General features: G+C 37.8%; 1 protein-coding gene across 7 annotated transcripts in view; it reads left to right on the top strand.

Annotated features, from left to right (window-relative positions):
* Positions 1 to 483: 483 nt before the first annotated feature.
* Positions 484 to 23,190, top strand: part of EIF4G3 (eukaryotic translation initiation factor 4 gamma, 3) — a 291,147-nt gene continuing 268,440 nt past the window's right edge. For 3 of the 7 annotated variants that reach the window (XM_010829973.1, XM_010829974.1, XM_010829972.1), the window contains exons 1-2: positions 485 to 789; positions 18,540 to 18,615. In XM_010829973.1, the coding sequence (XP_010828275.1) occupies positions 761 to 789; positions 18,540 to 18,615 (105 nt within the window). In that variant the 5' untranslated portion in view covers positions 485 to 760. Of the gene's footprint in view, positions 790 to 18,539; positions 18,616 to 23,190 lie in introns of all 7 variants that reach the window. The other 4 variants (XM_010829978.1, XM_010829977.1, XM_010829975.1 and 1 more) reach the window with 4 other exon arrangements.

Genomic DNA, 23,190 nt, shown 5'->3' with positions numbered 1-23,190 from the left:
GGAGATGAGTTTGAGTAAGCTCTGGGAGATGGTGAAGGACAGGGAAGCCTGGCATGCTGCAGTCTATGGGGTCGCAAGGAGTCAGACGCGACTGAGCAACAACATTAATTATTTAGTTTCTATAATTACTTTGTTAGCAGTTATATCAATCACCTGTGCGTTATTTAAGTTTCACAAGTAGTGTAGCCAGGATTTGAATTTAACATCTTGACATCAGAGCACACATTGTTTTTCTCTTTGTCTGTGCCTTGGGGAATGTGGGATCTTAATTCCCCAACCAGGAACCTATACGCCCTGCATTGGAAGCTTGTACTCTTAACCACTGGACCACCAACAAAGTCCTCAGAGTTCGTTCTTATGACATAGAATGTTTGTCAGAATGGTCTGCTTTTCTGCTAGATTTAATGTGTATTAATACTTCTGACCGTTGTATCATAGATGATATTTACTTGTAGCATAGCCTTGTAAATACTCTTTCATTTCTTTCCTCTTTTAGGAAGACTTTTTTCCTTATTTACTTTTTCTTTTTAAAGTATAGTGTGAAAATCAAAGACATAGGGTTCAGAAACAGTTGAGTGTCTGCCATATTTTAGGGTCATCCTACTTCATCTTCATAATGGTTCTGTGTGACAGCTGTTACCATTTATGAGGAAAGTGAGGTTTGAAGAGGTGAAGTGACTTTGCTGAGTTGAGAGGTATTGAAATCAAGATTCACAGTCAGATATTAGTTTTCCTAAAAGTGGTTCAGTTTCCATTCTTAATGTGCTTCCTCCCAGGGAACGTGAGTGGGTAAGGAAAAGTGGGGGAATCTGCACTTATTTCTTTGTCCAGTTCTTTCGTTTGTTTTCTTCCTTCCTTCTCCTATTTCCTTCTCTCTGCATACTTAGAATCTTTCTTTAACTTGGATCCTCTGCATTGTTGGTGCCTCTCCTGAGTGTGATCTGTGGTGCCTGCGTCTGGGCTGGCTGGAAGAGAGGCAAGGTATTTAGGATTTAGGTGCTTTGATTTAGTATTAATATTTAGATACATTGGTTTGATGATTGAAGTAATACTGTGTTCTTTTGGGATCTGCTTGGACTGACTTAAGTGCCATATCCTTTTATCCAGTCTTCATATGAGAAAGTGATCGTTTCGGTTATTTGGACCGAGACATATTTTGGCAGGGTAATCCCTACCCTAAAAGCCTTTATCAAGAGAAAAAGAGACGCAAACAGCATTGGATTCTAATTAGCTTTGGGACTAATTTGCTTGTGTGAATTATTCAATGAGGAAGTCTTATAAAGTCTTTTGTCTAGGTGGAGAAAGGATGTTAGCATAAGATATAATAAGAAAGAAAAGTAGTCTCTCACAGAAGGTACCATTTATGAAATACCTACTATAATAAGGATAACTGAAGCTAAGTGAAAGGAAGCAATGTAGGATCTCTTACTATACAAAGCCAGGAAGCATGGAATTTAATCCAGGTAATAGTTTGGAGTTGAATGGATGATAGTTTGGAGTTGAATGGATTTAGATTAGTGGAGGAAAGAAGGGAAGACATTCCAGGTTTTGGCAGTTGCAGGATCAAACAGGAAAGAGCCTAGCATTTGTTCCTTAGGAGAGGTTTTATTTTAGGGCATGGGAAATAAAAATTATATAGGACAGCACCCAAATTGTGGTGGTAATCAAATTACAGGATTTGGAGTTTAAAAAAAAAAAAAAATTGGGGAGCCCTTGACTGTCCATTGATGAACCACAGTATGGTCCACGATCGTTGATCTGATACCATTCTGTATAAACTGAAGAGGAGGCCTCTCCTCAGGAAGCCTAGGCAGCTCCTGCAGCTAGGAAGTGAAGATCTGAACTGAAGTGGTGGCCATGGCTTGTGGGAAGGGGAGACTACGGATGGCTTCTAGGAAAATTACTGGGGCCATGTAGAGGAAATTGAAGTATGTATAGGCTGAAACTGAGCGGCAGCAATCAGACTGCACATTAGTTAATAATTAGACTGCTGCTGCGTCACAGTAGAGGCAGAATAGATCTTCCCATTTTACTGTTTTATGTATTTATTTTTTTGGTTGTGCTGCACGGTTAGCAGGATCTTAGTTCCCCAACTGAGAATTGAACCCCAAGGCCAAGGCAGTGAAAGTGTCAAGTCCTGACCACTGTACCACCAGAGAATTCCCTGACCCATTTTAACCAGTGTAATTTTTTTTCTTGAATTAAAAAAATGCTTAATACAGTAGAATTTATTAATATGTAACATATTGACTTTTGATAGAATAATTATATGCATCTTTGCAGATGTTACTCATAGGAATAGAATTGGTGTGGGGCTGTAACCATTGGAAATGGAGTAACAGGAGAGAGAATTGGGATGTTTGTATACAGTAGTATACTGGTGGTGGAGGGGTGGTGGTGGCTACATACTCAAAATCACTTTTGAAAATAGGTCATCTTTGAAGAACATGATTGGTTTAAAGAAAAATTTTTTTAAAGACTAGTAAATTTAAACATGTGATACTGAATGTATAGTAATTACTTAGGCCTGGAATTTATGAAAGGCAGTCATCTTGGCTATGTGCATTCTATATAACATAAAATCTTTCAAGAATTTTATGTTGAAATGCCCCTGACTGTTTTAAGAAAGAAAGGAAACTTTCTGGGAATTGGATGGGTCTAGCATGAGTACCCCACTCCAGTACTCTTGCCTGGCAAATCCCATGGACGGAGGAGCCTGGTAGGCTGCAGTCCATGGGGTCGCTAAGAGTCGGACATGACTGAATGACTTCCGTTTCACTTTTCACTTTCATGCATTGGAGAAGAAAATGGCAACCCACTCCAGTGTTCTTGCCTGGAGAATCCCAGGAACGGGGGAGCCTGGTGGGCTGCCGTTTATGGGGTCGCACAGAGTCGGACACAGCAGAAGCGACTTAGCAGCAGCAGCAGCATGAGACAGGAAAAATATTACCTCTAGTTAACGCCATACCTTAGAATCACCAAATAAAATAATGGTGACTTCTTATGGGTCTAATATCCTAAGAAATTATGTTTAGAGTTGTGAAAGTTTGTAGTATTTTTTTGTCTGCCAAGACATTCCCCGCTGCCCCCCAACACTGCAGGGCCTGCTGGGATCTCAGTTCCCCAGTCAGAATGGAGCCTGTGTCCCCTACAGTGGAAGCGATGGGTGTTTTAACCACTGGATGGCCAGAGAAGTTCCTTTGTTAGGACATTTTTGTTGAGTATGGAAAGTAAATTATAATGATGTTAAAATTTGTATTCTTCTTGTTGGTATTATTTTAGCCAAAATCTAAAGATAATCCATTTTGGGGCTTTGAGATTGAAAGTTGGTGTGTAGTTTTTATTTGTTCATTATGTATCACCTGGGGACCGGCCCTCCTGGGTGACTCTGAGTCAGGTGACAGAGTTGCAGAATGCTTTGCAGTTCTTGTCGGCTGTGTATTTGCAAGTCGGTGAATTGATTACAGATGTTTCCAGTATACTGATATTATTAAGAATGATGACTACAGGGAAAGGAGAATTATTTATTTTCTAAGTGGTGGTGTTTGGTATTTTATATTGCCATTGTTTATCAAATCTTTTTTTTTTAGGGGAAAATAGGATTTACTCAAAAAATTTCAAGTGGATGGTAGACTTTAGATACAAGTTTTGCTAGTAAAAAGCGTATTAATTTCCCCCATCAGTCAATGAGACTTGTGACTGCAAACACTAAGACATTTTCAAAATAAGAGAGTTTTTAAAATACCTGCCATGATAGCTGATGTTTGTTCAGGTTCATTGTTGGCCAGATACCATTAAATGCCTTAAATGTTTTATTTAAGTTCTAGGGGAGATAGTTTCCATTTATTCATACTTTATTTTTTGAATGCTGAGGCGACTTGAGCAGTGTGTTGGCTAGAGCGAGCATCCCATGTGGTCTAAAACTTGATTCTCAAGACTTCCTGGAGGGCTGGCAAGTTGGTCCTGGCGTGTCAACAGTTAAGAGTGTTATGGATGCAGTGTTCATTGCACTTCCATGAATAATGAGGTGGTCCTGGGGTACTCCTGGGGTACTGAATCTGGTGGCTTTCCTCCTACCTTGGCAGGGTCCTTTGTTGATTCTTCCATTGTCTCACCCTCATGGCTGTGGTCCTTTGTGTCTTTCTCTCGGGTCTAACTACTTTCATGTTGATGACTTTTAAATTTCTGTATCTTTGGATCAGATTTTTAGCCTGACTTAAGAATGCATGTGTTCGATTGGTATATTTACATCTCTTGGATTTCCAATTGGCATTTCAGACCTCTTGATTTCCTTTTCACCTCCACTTCAACCTGATCCTTCTCAGGTTGCTTGAGAAGGATCCTTCTCTCCTTGCTAAATAGTACTGCTCTCTTCCTAACTGCTCAAGGTAGAACATCTGTAAACCGTTCTTGGATTATTATTTTCCTTTGTCTCTCCACTCTTACGCAGTAGCAAACCCTGTTGCTTTTACTATTTAAACTTGGCCTTCTCTCCATTTATGTCTACTATCCTACTCTCTTCTAGGCCACAGTCATCTCTTATCTAGACAACTGCTACAGTCTCCTAACTGTCTTCTTATTTCATTTTTTCATCAGTAGAATGGTCTTCAAAAAATACTGTTCAGGTTTGCCCTTCCTCTGTTTAAGCTCTGCCAGTGTCGCCTGTTGATCTTAGAGTTCATATTGTTTAACAAGCCGTGTGCGTGTGCGTGCATACGGTCCCTTAGTTATGTCTGACTCTCTGCAACCCCATGGACTGCAGCCTGCCAGGCTCCTTTGTCCAGGGGACTTTTAAGGCAAGAATACGGGAGCGGGTTGCCATTTCTTCCTCCAGGGCATCTTCCTGACCCAGGGATCAAACCTACCTCTCTTGCGTCTCCTGCATTGGCAGGCAGGTTCTTTATCAGCAGAAACACCAGGGAAGCCCTTAATAGGCCCTACTCAAGTTGAAATGATATAGCTCCTGCTTGAGTTTCCCAACTGTGATTACCGTTCCCTGAACACTCCCTTCACTCTAGTCTCAATATCATTTTTGAAAAAATTTATTGAAGTATAGTTGATTGACAGTGTAGTGTTAATTTCTGTTGTACATCGGGGATTCAGTTATACATGTGTTTGTGTGCTCTTTTTCACTCTTTTCCATTATGGTTTAGTGCAGGATGTTGAGTATATCCTGTGCTGTGTAGTAGGATCTTGTTGTTTATCCATTCTGAGTCTGTGATAGTTTGCATTTGCTAATCCCAAACCTTTAGTCTCTTCCCCAGCTCCATCTAGTTTCATGATCTTGGAGCACAGCCCTTTTCCTCTGCTGGCCTTTGCATATGATGCCCTCTTCCTGCAATGCTCTTTCCCTTGCTTTTTGTAGAATGTATAATTTGGATCTTTCAGATCCCAATTTAGATGTTATCTCTTCTAACTTATCCAGAATACTGTTACTCACTTGTCATATTCTTTTTATTGTCGTACCAGTTTCACCATTTAAATTATCTGGTTTGTTCACTGACTTTCTGTCTATTTACCCCCAGTACCTATTTTATTTACTACTTTGTAGCTACTCAGAAAATACTTGTTGAAAACGAATGATTGCAGTGACTAGCTGCTTAAAAACTAGCTTCTTGCATTTGTCCTTCTAATGCCACTTTTCAGACCATTTGTATCATATTGCTTATGATTTGGGAGCTAGAATAGGGAATTAACAGGGATTGAATGTAAAATGCCAGGCAGGCATTGTGCAGGGAGTGTATCCTGTACTGATTCAGTTAATCCTCAGAGCAATTTATGAATGTTTTACTGTTACATTTTATAATTGAGGGTGCTGCTGTTCAGATATTAACTATGACTACACAGTGTACTAAGGGCTGAAGCTAGGAATGGGACCCAAGGTTGTCTGACTGCAGGGTCTCTAAAGCACAGCGCATTAGGAAATTCTGTGGTGAGTTTGCTCTTAGGCAGGAAAGTAGGATTTTGGTCACTGAAAAAATGGGAAATGGATCTTACTTGTTCATTCTTCTTTCCTCTTCTCTTTCACCTTTTCACTACTATTAGCTAGTCCTTACAGTCACTGTTCACTCCTCCTGCTCCAGGTGAAGTGAGTGACCTTCACTGTATCCTTGAGAATTCTTTATAATTTTCTATAGCCCTCTTAAAACAGGAAAAAAAAAAGTAGCGTTGAAAAGAGCATTAGTGAGGTAGTGTACTATAGGGAGTGTATTTTTATAAATACAGATTTTTAAGAAATACATGCAAATATTTTTTCTTTAGAACAGTAAGTTCAGAATGAACAGCACAGTATGAGATAGTTGACTTTAATATTAATTTTTGTTACTGTTGAAGGTGGTTTAGATAGGAAAGAGAATCGAAAGGAAGTATGTCTTCCTTTTTCTTTTAATATGGGTGAATATGTTAAAATTATTTTTTCTTCTGACATTTCATTTGTCTTCCCTTTTGTTTTTATTATTATTACTGCTACTACAAATTGAGATTATGGAATAAAAGTAGTTAAGGATTCACTGTAATTGTTACAGAAATAGCAATTATAGGTGACTATTGACATATCAGAATTTGTTTTAGTTAAAAACTAATCTGAGTTTTGGAGAAGGCAATGGCAGCCCACTCCAGTACTCTTGCCTGGAAAATCCCATGGATGGAGGAGCCTGGTGGGCTGCAGTCCATGGGGTTGCACAGAGTTGGACACAACTGAAGTGACTTAGCAGCAATCTGAGTTTAAACCATATACACTCTTAAGTTTTTCAGATAATACCATTGTTTTGCTAATGATAATTTCAAGAATCTCACTAGCATCAGTCTGTTAACATAGTGCTATAACTCTTCTTCCATCTTCATCATGGATGAATTTAATTAATGTTTGGAAAATTAAGGTGTGTATTATCAGATATTAGATAACTGAGCATTTATTATCTTAAATGGGTAGTCTTGTACAAAGTATTGGGGAAAGCTCTTTTATTAGATTAAATTAAGGGTAGGCAACCTATGATCCACTACCCAGCTGCCTATTTTTGTAAATGAGCTTTATGGGAACACACCAGAGCCATTCATTTTCCGTGTTACCTGTAGCTGCTTTTGCATTGCAGCAGTGTAGGTGAGCAGGCTCGTACAGATACCATGTATGCACAAATATTTACTATTTGGCTCTTAGGAAAAAGTTTGCTGGCCCATGGGTTACATTAACAACTTCTAATTTCCCATTGTAAACTTCCATATGTAGTTTTTCACCTTTGCCTCCTTATCTCCTTGTTATTTTTATTAATCACTTTTCTTCTTTATTTCTTTTGTTCATCTATTTTCTGATTAACTGACTCTTCTGTCGTCTCTATTCTGTTACTGATACCACCCGATGATTTTTTTAAAAGATATTGTATCATTCAGGTCCAAAATTTCCACTTGGTTCTTTTTTATAGTTTGTATCAACCTGCTGCTGATTTCTGTCTCTCCCTTCACTTCAGATGGGTCTACCTTTACCTCTTGGAGCATAGTTAAAATAATTGCTTTTATGTTCTGTGCTTGGTAATTCTAGCAAGTAACATCGGAGTCTTTTCAAGATTGGCGTGTATTAATTGTCTTCTAAGAATTGGTTAGATTTGCTTGGTTCTTTGTATGTCAGATAATTTTGGATTGTGTCCTAGACACTAAATGTTAAGTTGTATAAATTCTGAATCATTTGTGGAGTACTTTTCTAGGCAGTCAACCCTGTTAGATTTGATTTCATGTTCTTGATAATTGGTTATATTTTACTGTATTTATATTTTAAATAATTTCAGATTGTATCCTGAATGTTTAAAAATTTGTGTTTTGTAGATTCTGGGTCCTTTACAATCCATGGAGAATTGAGATTAAAAGTTTTTTTTTTTTTTAATAGACAGTTAACTTGGTTAGGCTCAGGGCTCAAGTTTGTTTTGTGTCTCTTTGGGGGGTGGTTTTAATCTATTTGTTTTCAGAGCTTTTAAAATGCTGCTTTGTATCTGTTCCATTTATGTACAACTCTGAGGGTGAGCCTGGGACTTCTATAAGTTTATACAGAAAATTAGAGATCTCCCCCTCCAGTTTGCTTCTTTGGAATTCCGCTAATACTCTCTGACCAACAAGGGGTCTTTCTCCATTGCCTCTGGCCAAGAAGGGGCTTCTGGAGTATCATAGTGCTCTTTCTTTAATTCTGACTTGCTTAATAATTTTCCACCAGTGATTTAAATTAAGATGAAATTCTTATCCTTGTAAAGACTACTACGGAATTTAGATGAAAAAATTGAGTGTCAGATTAGATTTCGAAATGAAATTAAATCGGAATCTGTATGATGAAATTAAATAGGTACAGATGTATTGTGTTTATATTCAAATGATTGATTACTTACAGTTATGTGCAGAATGAATCAGACATGACTTTGTGACAATTTCAGATGGAAAGAAAACACAGGTGGAGAATATTTATTACAGACAGGGTGAATGTATTAATAAGCTTAGTTTTGAAGTAAAGAAAGAAAGCTTATACAAGCCATGGTTGCATTGGTAATAAAAAATTGTCTCCCTTCCACTTTACTCTGACAGGATTATACCACATCTGCCTCTCCACAAGTGGTTAAAAGTTGAGTGTTTTTCCTGGAATAGACAAAAAGATTTATTAATATCAGCGGTGCTCTATTAACAGAGTTTTCCTGTGGAGTAGAGTGTACTCAGTTATTAAATCTCTGCATTTGATGTTAGGTCCTCAGAGCACTAAGGACCTGCCAAGGATAATTTGATGTGTTTCTCATTGTTGATGATTCTTTATTTTGTGAAGTCATTTCTTCTGTTAAATGTGGATTTCTTTGTTATTGTTTTTCTAGTGTACACACATACTTTGACTTATTCCAAGGTACTCTAATCTCCCCTTTGGTGTATTGACAAGCAGTATTGGTCCACTGGTTTAAGTAAGTGTGCTGTGGCTTGGGTTTGTTCAGTGTGGATAGAGAAGGATCTTTCCCAGCTGTTACTGAAGAGAAAAGTTTGTCAGGAGTTGTGTCAAGAAGCTGGCTGAGCAGATTTCCATATTGCATGGTTATTTGGCAGGGTTCAGAATAGTATAAGATCCTGCCATTGAAAGAAATTCAGTTCATTGCACAAAATCAGCTACCCATTTTTCTGTGGGGGTACCTGCTTTATTTATTTATTTTTTTAAGTCACTCAGTCGTGTCTGACTCTTTGCGACCCCATGGACTGTAGCCTACCAGGCTCCTCTGTCCATGGAATTCTCCAGGCCAGAATACTCACGTAGGTAGCCAGTTCTTTTATCCAGGGGATCTTCCCAACCCAGGGATTGAACCCCCAGGTCTTCCGAACTGCAGGTGGATTCTTAACCATCTGAGCCACCAGGGAAGCCCAAAAAGTGAAAGTGAAAGTCGCTCAGTCGTGTCCGACTCTTTGTGACCCCATGGACTATAGAGTCCATGGAATTCTCCAGGCCAGAATACTGGAGTGGGTAGCCTTTCCCTTCTCCAGTGGATCTTCCCAACCCAGGGATCCCAATTCAGGTCTCCCGCATTGCAGGTGGATTGTTGACCAGCTGAGCACCAGGGAAGTCTGTTTATTATTATTACTGTTGCATTAAGTTTCTCTTTGCTATGTAGATTTTTAGGATGGGCCATACTTCTTTTAAGTCTAGTGGACTAAGGAATTCCCTGGCGGTCCAGTGGTTAGGACTTGGAGTTTTCACTACTGGGGCAGAGTTCAATCCCTGGTTGGAACTAAGATCCCATAAGCTGTGTTGCATGGCCAAAAAAAAAAAAATCACTATGTTAAAAAAAAAATGTCTAATGGACTAGATGATGATGATGAAGCATTTTGAGTTCATGACTCTACTGCAGTATTCTAGTGTCTGTGAATAGAATGGTAGACAAAACAAAGTGCTTGCCCCATCATGGAGTTTTAATATTTTAAATACTTGTTCAAGAATTAAATAACAACTTTATTGAGATACTCACGTACAATAAAATTCACCCATTTAAAATGTACAGTTTCTTGACTTTTGGTATATTTACAGACTAGTTTCACTATCACCATGGCCTTATAACCTAATTTTAGATTACTTCCAAAAGAAACTTAGGTACTTCAGCAGGCGTCCCTCCTTCCCCATTCCATCAGCCCTCTCCAGCCTAAGCATCCACTAGTCGCTTTCTTTTATACTTTTTGACTACTTAGCGTTTTGTATACTTTTTTTCACTTGGGGTTCATCCATGTTGTAGTATATATCAGGATTTTCCTTTCTTTTAATTGCCAAATAAAATTCATTGTATGAATACACCTCAGTTTTGTCCATCCATCAATTGATGGAAACATTGTTTCTACTTTCTGGCTATTGTAAATACTGCTGATTTTCCTATGCTATCATAGGAAAATTGTAAATAGGCTGTTGTAAATACTGCTGATTTCCTATGCTATCCTATCAGTTCCTATGCTGATAGGAACGTTCATGTATTAGTTTTGTGTGCACACATTTTTATTTCTCTTACATATATATCTAGGAGCAAAATTGCTGAGTCATTTAGTGACTCTATTGCTTAACCTCTGGAGAAACTCATATAGTTTTATGAATTCTGACAAATGCAGAGTTCTGCAGCCCCGCCATACTGAAAATGAAAACATTCATCACCCAGTGACATTCCTTCAGTGCCTTCTTTTTTTTTTTTAATTTTGTTAAAGAATAGTTGATTTACAGTGTTGTATTAGTTTCTGCTATACAGCAAAGTGATTCAGTCATAGATATTCTTTCCATTTTCGTTTATTGTAGATATTGACTCTGGTTCCCTGTGCTATGCAGTAGGACCTTTTTGTCCATTCTATATATTATAGTTTGCATCTGCTAGTCTCAGATTCCCAGTCCATGCCTCACCTCTGCCCCTGGCAACCATGTCTCTCCTCTCTCTCTGTGAATCTATTTCTGTTTTGTAGGTAAGTTCATTTATGTAGTATTTTGGATTCCACATAAAGTAATACAATGTATGTATTTCTCTTTCTGACTTACTTCACTTGATATAATAATCTCTAGTTGCATCCATGTTGCTGCAGTGGCATTATTTTGGTTTTTCTTTTTTTATGACTGAATAGTTTTCCTGTGTGTTGTGTGTGTGTGTGTGTATACACATACCATATGTTTATCCAGTTCATCCGTAAATGGACATTTAGTTTACTTATGTGTCTTGGCTATTGTAAATAGTGCTGCTGTGAACACAGGTTTGCATATTTTTTTGTCTGAATGCATGCCCAAACGTGCAATTGCTGGATCATATAGTGTTATCTCTTTTAAGATAAACTCTTCCCTAGACCCTAGTAGCCCCTATAGATTTGCTTTTGCCAGAGTGTTTGTAAATGGATGCGTAGCCATTTTGAGTCTAGCTTCTTTCACTTAATTAGCATTTGAGATTCATTCCTATTGTTACATCAGTAATTGTTTCCTTTTTGGAACCCTTCAACAGGTGGGAAGGGCTTCCCTGAGAGCTCAGTTGGTAAAGAATCCACTTGTAGTGCAGGAGACCCCAGTTTGATTCATGGGTTGGGAAGATCAGCTGGAGAAGGGATAGGCTACCCACTCCAGTATTCTTGGGGCTCATCTGGTAAAGAATCCGCCGGCAATGTGGGAGACCTGGGTTTGATCCCTGGGTTAGAAGATCCCCTGGAGAAGGGAAAGGCTATCCACTCCAGGCTAGCACTCCAGTATTGCTATCCATGGCCTAGAGAATGCCATGGATGTCCATGGGGTCTCCAAGAGTTGGACACGACTGAGTGACTTTCACTTTCAACAGGTGGGAATGTAAGTTGGTCTGCTGCTGCTGCTGCTAAGTCGCTTCAGTCGTGTCCGACTCTGTGCGACCCCATAGATGGCAGCCCACCAGGCTCCCCCATCCCTGGGATCCTCCAGGCAAGAACATTGGAGCTGGTTGCCATTTCCTTCTCCAAAGCATGAAAGTGAAAAGTGAAAGTGAAGTCGCTCAGTCGTGTCCGACTCTTAGCGACCTCATGGACTGCAGCCCACCAGGCTCCTCTGTCCATGGGATTTTATGGAGGTTCTTCAAAAAACTAAAAACAGAATTACCAAATATTAACAGCCATTTTTGGGGGGCAGTATTGGTCTTTTTTTGTATATATAAAAAATGAACAAAAACCCTAAGTAGAGTATGTTTCTGGGTAAATTTAAATGTGACTGTCAGGAAATCAATTTGTCATATGTGGTGAGTTGTGTTCTGAGGTAGAAAACCAAAGTCAGAACAAGGTTATTTCTGGCTAAGCACTTGGAGACTAACGTTTCTGTATTTGTTTTTTAAAAAAACGCAATGTAATGGTTCCGGTTGTTAATATTAAAATGATGATTTCCATCGATGTTTAAATCTAAAACACAATGGGAAAGAAGATATATAGGCTTGCAATCTAAAATCAAAACAGCTTAGGGAAACTAATTTTTTTCTGAAATTGGCAAAAACTCTGGATAGAAAAACAGGAAATTGAATATTCATATATTTTGTAGTAGAGGTATTAATGTATTTGATTAAAAAGTGCTGCCTAAGACCTTGCTGAAGATGTTATATACTATAAGGAATAGCTTGCCACTGCATTGACTCTCTAACAATGGAAAAATTCTGAGTTACAATAAGGGATTTTGAACCTGAATTATTAATAATAGCTTAACAGTAAACTGAATTGAAAAAAATATTGAAATTGCTAGTTTTATTTCAATGCACTTTTATTGGCAAAATAGAAACAGCTTTGAAGCAAAATTTGTATTAAAACATTGGTTGTTCAGTCGCTCAGTTGTGTCCAACTCTTTGCCATCCCATGGACTGAAGCATGCCAGGCCTCCCTGTCTTTCTCCATCTCCCAGAGCTTGCTCAAGCTCTTGTCCATTGAGTCGGTGATGCCATCCAACCATCTCATCCTCTGTCGTCCCCTTCTCCCCCTGCCTTATCTTTGCCAGCATCAGGGGCTTTTCTAATGAGTCAGCTCTTCACATCAGGTGGCCAAAGTATTGGAGTTTCAGCTTCAGCATCAGTCCTTCCAGTGAATATTCAGGACTGATTTCCTTTAGGATGGACTGGTTTGATCTCCTTGCAGTCCAAGAGACTCTCAAGAATATTCTCCAACACCACAGTTCAAAAGCATCAATTCTTCAGCACTCAGCCTTGGTATCTTTTTTTTTTTTAATCATATTCTGTCATAGATTCCTCAGTTAAAGTAGGAGTAGATATGTCCATATTGTTTAGGTTTGAGAATACAGTTTCTGTTTTGCTTTTGTCCATACCACAATTACTAAGGTTGTGGCCTTAGATTTCTGTAGTTGCCAGTTTCGATCATTCAAGGTGTTCTTTTTGGGATATTTTGCATGTTTGGTGCCTGTACTTGAGAATGTCAAATTCTAATTCATTTTTATCTATTTTTATCTTTTCTTATAGCATAGTTTACCCACTCCAGTGTTCTTGCCTGGAGAATCCCAGCGACGAGGGAGCCTGGTGGGCTGCCATCTCTGGGGTCGCACAGAGTCGGCCATGACTGAAGTGACTTGGCAGCAGTAGCAGCAGCATGGCATAGTTTCATGCTTGGGTTTGAGATGCTCTGTCTTTGATGCTGTTTAGGTAAATAGAAATCATCTGAGGATGCTTTACTGCTGTCAGCTGAAGGCTTCATTCTGGAATTTGCTTCTCTTACTTTCCTATTGTCTGTAGTAGTACAGCTCTCACCCTTATCTTTTATGACGATTTTCCCAGCATGTTGCTACTGCTGCTAAGTCACTTCAGTCGTGTCCGACTCTTAGCGACCCCATAGACGGCAGCCCACCAGGCTCCCCGGTCCCTGGGATTCTCCAGGCAAGAACACTGGAGTGGGGTGCCATTGCCTTCTCCATGCAACCATTACCATAGTCAATTTTAGAACATTTAATCACCTTGGAAAGAAACTTATACCTCTTGACTACCTCAGTTCATATGTCAATTCATATCTCTCCATTCCTCCTAGTCCCAAGCAATCGCTAGTCTTTCTGTCTTTATAGCTTATTCTGAACATTTCATAAAAATTACATAAGAGGTAGTATGTTGTGATTGACTTCCTTCACTTAGCTGTTTGCAAGGTTCATCCGTGTTGTAACACGTACAGTTAGTACAGTTGCCCCTGGAATAACATGGATTTGAAGTCCCTGGGTCTGTTGTTTGTGAACTTTTTCCAATAAAGAGCAGACTACTACCCAGTCCTTGGCTGACTGGATCAGAGAATGTGGGCCTGGGGACGTGGGGGCCAGCTGGGAGGTTATAAGTGGGCCTTGCCTGTGCTGCTAGGTCGACGTCTGTGACCCTCACATTGTTCAGGAGTCAGTCGTATTCCATTTCTTTTTATTGCTAAATTGATTTCCACTATATACTGCATTTTGTGTAGACTCTATTCATCAGCTGATTTGTTTCCACCTTTGGCTATTATAAATAATACTGCATATATGTATATAATTATTTATGCACAAGTTTTTCCAGGACATACTATACTGTGTATATTCTACTCACTTGAGTGAAGTTGGTGGGTCATAGTGCAACTTAATGTTTACACTTCTGAGGAAATGTCAGGTGGTTTTTCACGGTGGCTGTATTATTTCCTATTATCACCAGCAGTATATAAGGGCTCGGGTTTCTGCGTACTCTGGCCCACACTGGCCACACTTTTCACTGTAGCCTTCCCAGTGGGTATGAAGTGGTGTTTCATCATGGTTTTGATTTGCATTTCCCTGGTGACACTGAGCATCTGTTCATGTAGTTTTTAGCTATTTGTATATTTTCTTTGAAGAAATGTCTGTTCAGATCTTTTGCCCATTTAAAAAGTTGGGTTGTGTTTTAGTTGTTGAGTTGTAAGAATTCTTTATACTTTCTGGATAAAAGTCTCTCATCACACATATTCTTGCTTGCAAATGTTTTTCCGATTCTGTGGGTTGTCATTTCACTTTCTTGATGGTATCTTTTGAAGTATGAAAGTTTTATTTCTGTTGAAGTACAATTTATCTGGTTTTTTTTTTTTTTTTTGGTTGCTGTTCTTTTGGTGTCTGTCATACCTATGCAATTCATTGCCACATATGTGGTCATGTAGATTTATTCCGTTATTTACCTTTAAAAGGTTTATACTTCCTAGTTCTACATTTAGGTTTTTGATCCACACTGGAGTTAAGTTTTGTGTATGTTGTGAGGTGAGCATCCAGTTATTTATTTATTTTTTGCCTTTGTCTATCTAGTTGTCCCAGGAGGAGATGGTTAATCAGTTTCTATATGTGACAGATCTGAAAAACTCAAAAAGAATTTTGTACATTCTTGAATTATTTTTTAAAACATTCTGAACGAATCTGGATCATTTTCTGTATCATAAACAGTGACACAGGATTTTTTTTTAGAATTAAAAATTATGTAGACTGTGTTTATTCACTTTAGTGCATTTACTTTTTAAAGCTAGGTTTAGTTTTCTTTTGTTAGGGTTGTTTTCAAAATATGCTGGTTTGTTTAAATTGTATTTCTTTAATTTTTGAAAGACATATACCTGATGGGTCAGAACTAATATTAAAGGGAAATTTCCAAAGCCATCTGTATTTGAAACAATGTTTGTTTTGAGAAATCGTGTGTGGTATCTTGTGAAATACAGTATAGTTCAGAAATTTTGCCCTTATTCTTGTATGTTATAGAAGTTATCCTTTTCATTATCAAAAGTAGGTAGAAATGAGAAAGTAAAGAAAGCATAGATCAACTAACGTAACTATTTTGCCTTAAAGGTTAAATAAGAATGCAGAAAAGATCTTTTCGTTTATTTGTATCTGTTGAAATTAGTTGCCTGTGTCTTCTCTAAAGCAGTGTTTGTGCAAAGGAATTTGTACCCTTGCTTTCTTTTGCAATGAGACAGTGTTAACTTGAGGCTGTTACTTTAAGAATATTGCTTATGCTGCGCATCAGGATAGCAGCTTTTCTTATAGTGTTGTGGGGCAGAGTTTAGGAACATTCACCTGGGAATTGTAAATGGACTGTTCGTATTTCAGCAAACTGCAGGAGTATTTCTATTGACTTTCACTGCTTGTTTCAGCCACTTGTTTTCTGATTTGTCAAAATCTGCCTTTTGAGGAGGTTCTGACTTTTGAGTCAAACCCAGTTTCAGGTATGATTGCCGTAGATTTAGAAGCTCATCCTGGTGGAGTTCATCATTCTTGAAATGTTAGTAAACATTTGTGTTAAAAATAATTATAGTTCCCCCTCCTTCCTTCATGGTACAGTAGGAAATGTTCAGATCATTATGTAATCTCATAGATCCTTGGATTTCCCTGATGAAATTTGGTCTCTGAGAATTTTTTATCTACCTTATTGACATTTAGTGTGGAGAGTTATGTAGTGAGTACTATAATAATCAATTTAAATTCTATCGTGTTTTAATGCTCTTTAAGCTTCAAGTTTTGTTTCTGAAATTGATCTTGTTAATTTTTTATTAGAAAGAAAATGGGGAATTAGAACTTTTTTTGCATTTGTATTTCTGCTTAAGTCTTATTAATTCAGCTATTGCATATCAGCTGTCCAATCTTGCTAATGATTATGCTTTTATTTCCTAATGACATAATATAAATCGTAGCAGTTTGAATCACAGAAATGTCAAGTGGTTGTACTATTATTTCAACCACGAGATTTGAAAAATGAAAACAGTGTGTTCTGGAGCATTGCTCATGCGTATTACACACTGCTCGTTGTTTGAATTAGAATTTAAATAGGACTGTGAGGAGCTGTTTGCTTGTTATATTGAGCTGAAAGGCAGGTAAGCATTCAATGATTTATGCTGGAGATATGGAGCTTGATGGGAACTGGTAGTAAACTTTAATATTAAGTTTATTCTGTTGGTAGTTTTCAGAGGGAAATAAATGAAGTGAGTACTCTTTGTGACCAAGGGAAAAGAATGTTTGTTACTGGAACGTTGACCAAATATATGATTGTCTCTTTAGAAGTCTGGTAATTACAGTAATATTGTTAGCCAATGAAGTGACTAATAGAAATCCTGAGCCTTAACCTTTCCTTGTAAGATGAAAAGGTATGGTTCAGCCCTTGGGGCCTACTACTGATAGCTCACTTGGAACTTATTCCCACATAGTGACAGTTGACCCTAGCTTGAAAAAATAGTAGTTGGCTTTGCAGAAGAAAGAAAGGTTTTATGTTTTCTACCATTCATGTGACCACAATGCAGAACCATAATTCAAAGTAAGTTTTATTTCAGCTAGGAATAGTCTTCATTCTGAAAGAATTGACAAGCTAATAGTAAGGACTTATGCTCTGAAACTTGTTACGCTTATGTTTTCTACATCGTAAATATGTATATAGTTTCTTTGGATGAAGCAGTTCCTTTATGAATGGTTTACCTTTGTTATTTCTCAGTGCAGCATTTTAAATCAGTTCTTTGTGTGTAGGGGAGGGCCCTTGGCATGGTATCCAGCTGTTGTCTGAGGTTGCTAAATTTAAAGAACTATCTAAAAACTGGTAACAATGTTATTAATATTGAATGACTAAAGCATTGGGTTTTTTTGTTTGGTTTTCCCTCTCTCACCTCAGTAAACTGTTGCAACTTAGATATAAAGAATTTTATTTCTAATGATTCTTTTAGGCCTCGGCAACTTGTAGTCATTCTTACACAGTTATATTTGCAGCTGTCACTTTGTCTTCCTGTTTCACTGAATTAAAAAGGAACATGATGTGAGAATTAATTTGTTGAAGAAAGGATACTGTCTCATTTTGAGTTTATTACATTTGTAGTCTTTTAAAATAAATTTAAATTATAAAAATTAACTTATTTTTATTGTAGAAAAGGCACATAATACAGTTTTGTAATCCTGTCATCCAGAGATAATTGCTGTTAATCTTTTGGTGCCACTCTTTTGGTTGTCATTCTTAAAGAGGTGAAATATCACCTTACCAGATAGAACTTAAATCTTTCGGTTTTGAAGCTGAATAAAATGACACTCTTTTGAAGAATATCCTGACAACATGTTGAAATATTTTAAACTAAATTGTGGTGGAGAGCCTCTTTTTTAAAAACTGAAGAGTTGATGGGTAGAGATGGGAAAAGTAGTAGCTAAAATAGAAACATAAGGAAACAGTTGTACATGCCATTCCTGTGTAGTTGGAACAGACTTGGTCTTTGTCAGTAATTTCCACGTTGATGAATTAGTCTTATCTTCCTGAATATCCTGCTTATACTTCCTTAGTCTTTTTCTCTAAGAAGTAAAGGTGGTACAGTCTCATCGTGGGCCTAAAGTTAGGAGGCTTGTATGATTTTTATTTGTTTTGAGTTTCCATGGAATGGTTATCATGGGAATCCCTTTTGGAGAGATTGATCTAATCACACTAGGAAATTTGAAATACTTTGTTTTCCAGTTTCTCTGGAGAAGTAAGTAAGTGGATACCCCCACTAATTGGATGACAAAGCTTGGGTCGGTGACAGGATTTTATGATCGTAATTTGCTCTAACTGCTCAGTTCGTTTTTGAGTTCTCTGATCCTTAACTCGCTCTCCTAGAATTCCTCGAGGACCTGTGCAGCAGCCACTCGAGGACCGAATCTTTACTCCTGCTGTCTCGGCAGTGTACAGCACGGTGAGTACCTACCTCAGGGTTGTTTGTCAGATGCTGTGTGCTTTGCACATGAACCTTTGCTCTGATAAACAGTGTTAGATTGGTACATGATATGCATTTGACTAAAACGTTCAATAAAATCTCAAATAGAATTAGATGTATATAATGTGATGTGAATAGATCTTTCCCCCTGTTATCTTACTGTGAGAAGTAGGTATTGAAAGAAACATTCTGTTAAGGTAGATTGACTCATGCATCTGTGTTTGATCTCCTCCCTTTTCTGCCTTCCATAAATATTGTGGTTCTTCTAGGATACTGAGTTTTAATTTTTTTTTTTTTACTATTTTCCTTTCAATTTTAATAAATTTTACTTTTTTGCTTTAAATTTTTAATCTTACTTTTTTTCAATCTTTGCATGTAAAAATGCAGAAAGTTTAGAAAAGAGTGGTTTTAATGGGAAGGAATTTAAATATTTATGTTAAATGATTTAAATTCATACATGACTGGAAATTTGAAAGAGAATGAATATAGTAAAATTAGAAGTGGATTTCAGGAATCTTACAGTAAGTCTAGGGAATTTAGGGGAGAATTGTGGAGTTTTTTTATTTTTTGTCTGTGCTGCACTGCTTGTGGGTTTTATTTTCCTGACCAGGGATTGAACCCAAGCCCTCAGCAGTGAATATGTGGAGTCTGAACCACTGGACAGCCAGGGAATTCCCAGACATATCTTTTTAATGTTTTATTTCATCAAACCATTTATTTCTAGGATAGGGTGCTTTAAAGAAACTCATAATGTAGTGAGAGAATAAAGAATTGTAATCCAACTGATACAATAAAGCAATAATTCTTAACCTGTTTGGTTATAAACTACTTTTAGAATCTGAAAATGGTCGCAGTGCATTCTCCTAAGAAAAGAGCATATACCCAATGTTTGGAAATAATTTCAGAACTTTACGGATGTTCGTCAGACCATTCATAAGACTCTGGTTAAGAACCTTAGTTAGAGATATCAGTTCACTTCAGTCGCTCAGTTGTGTCCGACTGTTTACAACCCCATGTAGCACACCAGGCTTCCCTGTCCATCACCAACTCCTGGAGCTTGCTCAAACTCATGTCCATCAAGTTGGTGATGCCGTCTAACCATCTCATCCTGTGTCTTCCCCTTCTCCTCCTGCCTTCAATCCTTCCCAGCATCAGAGTCTTTTCCAGTGAGTCAGTTCTTCACATCAGGTGGCCAAAGTTAGAGATATGAACATGCTATTATATGCTTCGTTGAGGAAGAGGCAGTAAGGTGGAAGATACAGGACTTTTCTAGACAGAAAAGGGAAGAAAAGGCCTTCTAGGAAGTTAGGAATTAGAGGCATGGTTAGTGGAATGCTAAGTAGTCAGTCATGTGTGGGATGTGTGTTAGGTTTTGTAGCAGAAGTAGAGATGAAGAAAGTGGGTTTTGAAGGTTTTAAGGTCATTCTAAAGAGATAGACCTTTGTTATGTGGGTAATGAGTAAGGTAACTATTTTTTTTGGTTTGCTCAAAACGAGTCTCAGTTTACACTTGTATGAATCAGCTGAACCACCTGTTAATTATTTTTTGAATCCTCTACAACTCCTAAAATGGACTCAGTTTGGATGATGAACTGTCTGCTCACTCTACTAATTGGGAACCTTCAACTTACATTAAAAAATAATCTTTAATTTTTTTTCTGACACAGCTTCCTGCAGGCCAGAGTTTGTTTGTTTGTTTGTAGTCCTGAGCTTAGGGAGTCTCCCTGGCGATCCATGGTTGAGACCACACGCTTCCGTCATAGGGAGCATGAGCTCTGCCCCTGGCTGGGGAGCTAAAATCCCAGGTGCTCCACAGTGTGGCCAAAAAAAAAGTTCTGAGGTTAAAGGCTGTAGAATTTTATCAGGCATAACTCTTTAACATATAATTTTTTCTAATTTTGAAAGGATACCTTCAACGTTAACTTATTTAGGAAAAATAAGAAAATGAAAATTTCTAGTGATCTTGACTGACTTTCTAGAGGCATCTACTCTAACCAATTTTTGGTATATTTTTTCTTTTCTCTGTCTTAGGCTTTATATAAGGTATTTTATTCTCATTTGTCACTTTATGTTGTAAGGTTAGCTTTTCCTATGCTGTTTGAAACATGTCTTAAATAATAAATGGTTGTATGTTGTTTTGTTTTAAGAATTTAACATTCAATCAAGGTTTGACAGATTAATTTTTAAGCTTTTAATGTGTGTCAGACACTGTTGTAGGTATTGGGAATATATAGTGAGCAAACTAAACCTGCAGTTCTTATGGAGCCTATTTTTTTGTGAGATAGAAAAATAGTTAAGTGTATGCATCTGTGTATGTGTGTGAGATATCCTATTGGGTGGTTATAAATGCCTTGAGGCAAGCTAAAGGGATAGGGAATAGCTGGACATCCTACTTTAGTTAGGCCTCCCAGGGAACTTTTATCTGAAAACCATGGCATTTAAGTAGAAGCTTAAGAAATGAAGGTGTGCAATTGCAGATTTTAGGAAAAGTGCATTTCTGGTAGAAGAAACAGCAGTGCAAAGGTCCAGAGATGGCCTCTGGGGCATCAGACTATTTTAGGGTACAGACCAGGGCAGAGACTTTGGATTTTAATGTAGATATGATAGAAAGCCATTGGAACTTTAAGAGCAGAGGAGCTGACTTTTTATTTTTAAAGGTCACTTTGGCTTCTATATAGAGCGTAGACTGATGAGGCTAGGTGGCTGTGGCTGTGAGGGGGAAGCATGAAGATCACTTAAGAGGTTAATTGTAATACAGGCAAATAATGGTGGCTTGCTGTAAGTCAGTGGCAGTGAAAGAGATGAGTAGTGGAGCTGGCTATATATTTTGAAAGTAGAGTCAGGATGTGATGAGAGCTTGGATATGGGACGTGAGAGAAAGAAGAGTAAAGGAGGATGTCAGAAATCAGCACTTGAGCAGCTGAGTAGATGAGCATGATACTAGTTACAGAAATGAACGTTGGGTGAGAAATAGGGTCTTTGTTGAGAAAATGAATACGTGTGAACATTATTTATGTGAGGAGTTAATAAGCACTAGGTTGTTTCCAGTTTTTCCTATCGTGAGTAATTTATTGAATTTTAACCCTTTTCTGGATTTGGGATTACTGTTACAGAATAACTTTCTAGAAATGCAGTTACTGCGTTAAAGTGTAGACATGGTACGTAAATGAGGACACGTGACTTTGTAAACTTAGCCTTTAGAGAGGAGATAATCAAAATCCTGTGACACAGTCACACTGTTACACAGTTGACATGAATTGCTTTGCATTAAAGTTTTTGAATTTATTTTTGAGTTAGATCAGATTTGACATCTGGTATTAAAAGCTACTGTCATATATGTGGTCCTTCAGTTAATTTAAAAAGTTGGTATGTCAGTTATATGAAATGCATATTCTCAAAGGACAAAGGGTTTTAGGGAGTACAAAGCTACCTTGAAATATGATGTCTGCTTTTTGATCAGTTTTTCCATTTTTAGTAATTCAGATCGCTTCCTCACTCTTACAGTGCTGTGCACATTAACAGTGAGTGGGCGGGTAGTTGACCAGCTGCGTAGTCTCCGCTTTTCTCCACCCCAAGATTATGTATTGGTCTTTAGTCCTCTATTGTCTTGGTCCATTAGGATCATTTCTGTGTCATAAAATAAAGCTAACCTTCAATTCACCTCCTCCTGGCTCAGCATATGGTGCCCGTATGTCACTTTAATTGAGTTGGTTAAATTCCTTGAAAGGTAAAAGATACCTTGACAGCCTTTAAAAATGATACAGTCAAAGATTTCACTCTTTTATGTCTGATGGGGAGGCTGTATGGCATTATGTCAGCCATTTTAGGTTAAGTTTTCTGCTGATATTCAGAGGGGTATCAAAAGTAAGACTCCTATAATGCCTTCAGTTTTACATTTTGGCCTGTGTACTATTTTATTATCATCTGGTTTTTCTGAGTTTCTCCTTGGAACATTTATCAGGGATGAGAGGGATGCTTATGTCATTATTCCTCATTAGCCAAAATTACATTAGGGTGATTGATCATATGAACAAAAGAACAAAAAAGCCAGTATTTTTAAATGCTAGTAAGAACAGTATGTACTATGGTGGAGAGGAAATGATAAAACTAAAGAGGCATGAGCTAGTTTGAAATATATTCATTAATAACTGTCTTATTGGCATGCTTCTTAAGAACAAATTGTGAAGTTTTAGCATATTGTATATTTTCGGCTTATATAGTCAGACCAGCATATCCAAGGGTTCATCATACTTGGATTCAGCCAACCATGGATCAAAAATATTTGGGGGGAAAAAAAAAGATTTCAGAAAGTTCCAAAAGGCAAATCTTGAATATCCATTTGCTGGCAGCTTATCTACATAGCATTTGCATTGTTTTAGGTATTAGTGTAATCTAGAGATGATTTAAAGGATAGGAGAGGATGTGTATGCAAATACGAAGCCATTTGATGTAAGAAACTTGAGCTTCCCGAATTTCACTACCTGTGGAAGGGTGGTCAAGGAACCAATCTCTCTATGATACCTAGTTCAATTCAATTCAGTTCAGTTACAGTCGC

Source organism: Bison bison, unplaced genomic scaffold, assembly GCF_000754665.1.
Source record: "Bison bison bison isolate TAMUID 2011002044 unplaced genomic scaffold, Bison_UMD1.0 scf7180017864516, whole genome shotgun sequence".
NCBI lineage: Eukaryota > Metazoa > Chordata > Mammalia > Artiodactyla > Bovidae > Bison > Bison bison.
The sequence above is the reverse complement of the archived record's forward strand: the minus strand, read 5'-3'. Positions and strand labels throughout refer to the sequence as shown.